Source organism: Hordeum vulgare, chromosome 6H (assembly GCF_904849725.1).
Source record: "Hordeum vulgare subsp. vulgare chromosome 6H, MorexV3_pseudomolecules_assembly, whole genome shotgun sequence".
Classification (NCBI taxonomy): domain Eukaryota; kingdom Viridiplantae; phylum Streptophyta; class Magnoliopsida; order Poales; family Poaceae; genus Hordeum; species Hordeum vulgare.
This window is the reverse complement of record NC_058523.1, coordinates 151,850,410-151,855,494: the sequence shown is the minus strand read 5'-3', so window position 1 is coordinate 151,855,494 and position 5,085 is coordinate 151,850,410. Positions and strand designations below refer to the sequence as shown.

Below are 5,085 nucleotides of genomic sequence, written 5' to 3'. Positions count from 1 at the left end.
GCACGCACGGACGGGCGGACCGAGAGAGGAAATGACCTGGTGTCCTAGTGTCAAATCACACATACTTTACATATGAAGAAAGGGTGTCACACACTATAATATACACAAAATTGTTAAAGAAAACAATTTTGCATCCGGTGTCCTGTGCACCGGGGAAGCTGAACGTGGGCACGCCCTGACCTGAGGAGTTGAAGAAACTCTGCTACATCTCGCGCACGCAGCGGCTGAACCAGCTGCAGCAGCCAACCGTGGCGATGGATCGACGTCACAATCGACGCCTCGTTCCTGGGTGCATTAATCAATCGATTGAATTACCAGTAACGCTCCCCAACATGGCAGCATAGGAGGGCCGCCGCCCGCCGCCGGCCGTACCTATGCCCACTGGCCTCCCCCCACCCTCTATTATTATTTTCATATTGCGGCTGGCTTCCCTCCTCCTACCCTTCTTCATTCATGCCATTGCTTCTTGTTGGTACCCAAGAGATTCAGTGAACCACGGTAAATGCATTAGGCTGAAAATTTCCGCCGCCGGCGAGATGAGCTCGGCCTCGGCGCCTCGTGATGATGCCACTATGCCGAGGTACGCTCGCTCTGTCAATCAATAGAGGCATGTGCATGGTTAGTTCCTTCCCGTATCCCGACCGATGCGATTGATCTGACCGGCTGATCGTTGCAAGGGAGGAGGAGGAGAGGGTCGGCGTCAACGCGAGGCGGACGAAGAGGATCATGTACTCGAGGGAACTCCTGCTCGCCGTCGGCAGCTTGGATGCATGCAAGCTGCTGCCCGCCGGCGCCGACGCCGACTTGCCCAAGCACCCTGATGACGCCACATTGTGGGTTCCTTCCCAAGCTCTGGCTGCCAGCTCGGTTGGAAGAACACCTGGAGGCCTAGGGGATTCGGAATTTTTGCCTCAGCCGAAGCGAGGTGAGTAGACTGGTCAAATTGGCTTGCTCCTTTCGTCTCCAGATTTTCCATTCTACGATATACTACCATCGTACTAACTTGGAACCGCATGATTCGTCGTTTTGGTATAACAGAGCAGGAGGCGTTTGAAGCAGGCGCGGGAAGCAAATCCAAGCCATGCGTCAGATTCTTCAGGTAATCCCTTTTCCGGACACCGTGGTCAACATTGTTTTCTCACTTGTTCCGTTAGTTCTACTTATATCCGCATGGTGTGTGTTTCCCATCGTGCAGCACCGCAGGTTGCCGCTTCGGTGACAACTGCCACTTCATCCACGATATCCCGGCTCCAGCACAGGACGAGAAGGAGCCTGCCAAGCTCAATCCAACGCCACCATCCATGAGCATGCAACAACCAAGTCACACCGGTGACCACGCACTCAGAGCACCGACGCCGCCCAACGCAGCTCCGGCGAGCTCTGGCGCTTCTGCGACAGCCAAGATCACCGTGGACGCGTCCCTCGCGGGCGCCGTCATCGGGCGGGGCGGGGCGACCATAAGGGAGATATCCCGGGCCAGCGGCGCCAGGCTGTGCATCCGCGAACACGAGCGGGACGCCGGCCTGAAGAACGTGGAGCTGCAGGGCACACCCGATCAGGTCAAGCACGCCAGCGCGATGGTCTGGGAGCATCTGCCGGTGCCGGGCGGAGGGCAGTATAACGGCGTCAAGACCAGGCTGTGCGCGCACTTCGCCAGAGGGTCCTGCACCTATGGCGACGGCTGCCGCTTCGCCCACAGCGAGAGCGAGCTCCGCAGGCCGGCTCCTGCTGCTCGTCGAGATCCGTGTGGTTGGTAGCGATCCATCGACCGCTGGATGAGATCAGTGTAACTCTAAACTTGGGATTATGCCATCGAGTTTCCATTGCATCATTTTTTCTTTTTGACGGGAGAGTTTCCATTGCATCTTGGTATGACTTACATAAAGCATAGTTCATTTTCTCAAGTATATGTAAAAAAAAATCAAGAGTTTTTGTGGCACATCGTAGTGTGAGTTTAAAATATGTAACACGAATACTACTTCCGTTTCTAAATATAAATACGGAGTATATTTTAGGGGAAATTCTTACCTTTCACCGACGGATCCAAATAAACTGTCCACCGCTTTCTCGTCCCGCGCATCAATGGATTTCTGAAACTGGGCAGTTGTTTCAGAGAAACTCTTCAGTCCGTGCTCCGCCCCGACGACCTCGCGTCGCCGGCCTGCTGTGGCTCGCCGCCCCTCCGCCGTCGGCTGCTGCAGCCCCGCCGCCCCCTCTGCTGCCGGCCTGCTGCGGCCCTGCCACCCCCTCCGCCACCGGTCCTGCACGCCCCGCTGTGGTGCGCCGCCGTCGGCCGATCCTGCCGCCACCGGAGCCCCAGCCACCGGCGCCGGAGCCCCCAACCATCGCCGTCGCATTCCTGCCGCCGGCCGACTCGCGTCGGCCTTGCCTCCCTGCGTCAGACCGGATCCCGACTAGGGTAGTGCTTCTGCAACAAGCAAATTGTTTCTGAAACTCGGCCGTTGTTTCAGGAATTAACGGATCCAAAGTTTATTTTTTGCAACAAAGCGAAAGTTTCTGCAACTCGAGCATCGTTTCAGGAATTGCGTCCAGAGAGGATCAGACGCAGCGGATCGGACGGCTACACGCGCGAGATCGAACGGCTGTTCAGGTGGTGGATATTTAACAAATATCCACCGGTAGATGCGTAGCAGTCCCCATATTTTAGAGAGTTTAATGCGGATCAAATACAAATCTACAAGAGTGTAGATTTTTTTTATTTTAGTCCATATGTAGTCAGCATTGGAATCTGTAAAAAGACTTAGGTCTCATTTGGATAGGATTCCTATATTAATTTTTGATTTAGATCCCTTTGGTTCATAGGAATGATTCCTATTTCAACATAGGATTGGTTCCTATCCTCAACATTTTAAAGAAAAATAAATATGAGCCTAGACTCAATGAAAGAATTCCTACAATGTAGACGAAATGACATCTCTTTTTCTATCCTACTCATAGGATTTAGGATACATGTCATCTCATTTCTGTAAGTTTCCTATTCCTATAATAATTCTATCTTTTTTTTAAAGAAGGCAAAAATCTTGTCATTTTGATTGATTAAGAGAGAAGTTTGTGAGATACACGCCACTTAAGCGGCACAAACGCTAACTAATTACTCTCACGACATTACATTACTCAAATGCTTGGCACCCGCAATGGCCCAAAGCCATGCTTCATCCTTAATAAGGCTAACAGTCATGACCAATGGTGCCGCTTTATTACTAAAGACACGCGCATTCCTTCCTTTCCAAATCTCCCATCCAACAAGGTGGATCAAATATGAGAGAGCTTTTCTTTGATGTGCAATGTCGATAGTTCCTTGTCACCAAGCTTTAACTGCGGGGGAGATATGCCAATCGGTCATATCAACTTGAAGATCCAACCATGAGTACACCTCCTTCCAGACACGAGTTGAGAACCGACACTTGAATAGGAGGTGGACCGCCGATTCCTGCACTTGGCTACAAAGAGGGCATTGACCGCAATTGGGCCATCCTCTATGTTGAAGTCTGTACGTTGTCCAAATCCTGTTTTGAGTGACCAACCATACAAAAAAATTGCATTTGGGAACTGATCAAACCTTTCAAACCATATCCTGCAAGGGTGAACGGAGATGTCCAACAAACCGGGCCTTGTAAGCCGACGATGCAGTGTAGGTCCCGTCATTAGTGAGCTTCGAGATGATAGAATCATGAACTCCAGGTTGAATGTTGACATTGGCTAGCTTTTCCCACATAGTGGCGAATTATTTTCCTCAGGTATAATAATCCTATCCTATGAACCAAAGAAGGATTTATATCTAGAAACTGGAGGGAATAGTATTTAAGTTGATTCCTTGGTTAATATGGTTTTCCCTAGAGTTTCCGCACCTAACTTGATAGGTGGATTTATGCTTTCATGTGAATTTGAATAATCAAAATCGCAGTTGCAGTTCTTGCTCCTCCTCTAGCTAGCCTTTGGCGGCCACGAGGACCTTCGCCGCACACTGAAGCACCCAAAAATGCTAAACATACAAAGAGTTACACGTGGTTACACGCTGACTAGGGTTCTTTCTTCTTAACTAAACTCTTCTCCCTGATTTTCAAGGAGGTGGGGCCTCATCCCTCTTAAACTCCAATCAAAATCCACCTGTCTGTAAAACCCATGTAAACTTATGTATGTGTACCATTACTGCTGAAGCACCTCTCCACCATCCCGATGTCGTTCCTACGCACCCCCCCCCCCCCCCCCGCCCCGCCTTCACTAGCCACAAACCCATGCCTCTTGACAAATGTTTGAGCTTAACGTGAGAAAAACAATAGTACTAATTTGTATATTAATTGATTTGTAAGTGCCCTTTTGAGCTGCCTCGACTGGTTTGGAAAATGGAATCCGCTTCGATAGACCCCCCCTAAGAAACTTATAAGGGTAGAATGGTCATACAGAAGAAATGTATACCACCTCGTATTATACACTCTAGGCCGCCGTACATATACCTGCCACATGAAGAAAAAAACGATCTGCCGCACAATCTTCGCGCCCGCCCGCGTACGTGGAAAAATAGGGAGGTGCACGATTTTCGCGCCCGCCCGGCGATCACACTCCTCCCGGTCAATTTTCTACAACTGGCCGATCGCTGCCGGAGGTGTGGAACAACGTCGTCGCGTGGTTCAAAGAACATTCCAACCCCGTCCCACGCCGCATCTCACCATCCTCGTCCGACGCCGTGAACGTGAACGGTGTCGCCTCCGCCACGACCGACCGTCGTCGTCCCCCGCCATGACCGACCGTCGTCGTCCCCCACCGCTTATCCGGCCAAAAAAACTATGTTTTCCTCGTACTCCACATCGTCGTCGGCTAGAATCAAGCCGGATCCCCCTCCCTGAAGGCCCCGTCGTCCCTGAAGGCCCTGTCGTTCTAGACAGGCGACGTGTATACCGCGGCCCAAGGTTTGGCATCTAAACCTAGCACGATGAATGGTACTGATTTAGTTCATGTGGTTGTAATGGTATTAATGCTGTAAATTATTCTTCGACATGATCCACTATATGAATTTTAACATAAGAAAAATTATGAATGTTGTGCAGTTCAGTGAGTTAGGTGTTG

The 5,085-nt window shown here is 50.7% G+C and overlaps 1 protein-coding gene across 1 annotated transcript; it reads left to right on the top strand.

Moving 5' to 3' along the window:
* The first annotated feature begins 689 nt into the window (after nucleotides 1-689).
* Nucleotides 690-1,984, top strand: LOC123405489 (zinc finger CCCH domain-containing protein 52-like). Its single transcript, XM_045099157.1, has 3 exons — nucleotides 690-925; nucleotides 1,039-1,099; nucleotides 1,196-1,984. Exons 1-3 carry the CDS (start codon nucleotides 727-729, stop codon nucleotides 1,755-1,757), a joined length of 822 nt encoding a protein of 273 aa, XP_044955092.1. The 5' UTR covers nucleotides 690-726; the 3' UTR covers nucleotides 1,758-1,984.
* The last annotated feature ends 3,101 nt before the right edge of the window (nucleotides 1,985-5,085 follow it).

What these genes read in the sequence shown, in the direction of transcription:
- LOC123405489 (XM_045099157.1), top strand. Translation starts at nt 727, where the DNA reads ATGTACTCGAGGGAACTCCTGCTCGCCGTCGGCAGCTTGGATGCATGC. An exon ending in TTTGCCTCAGCCGAAGCGAG is followed by an intron (nt 926 to 1,038) that starts GTGAGTAGACTG and finishes TTGGTATAACAG; the next exon opens with AGCAGGAGGCGTTTGAAGCA. An exon ending in CCATGCGTCAGATTCTTCAG is followed by an intron (nt 1,100 to 1,195) that starts GTAATCCCTTTT and finishes CCCATCGTGCAG; the next exon opens with CACCGCAGGTTGCCGCTTCG.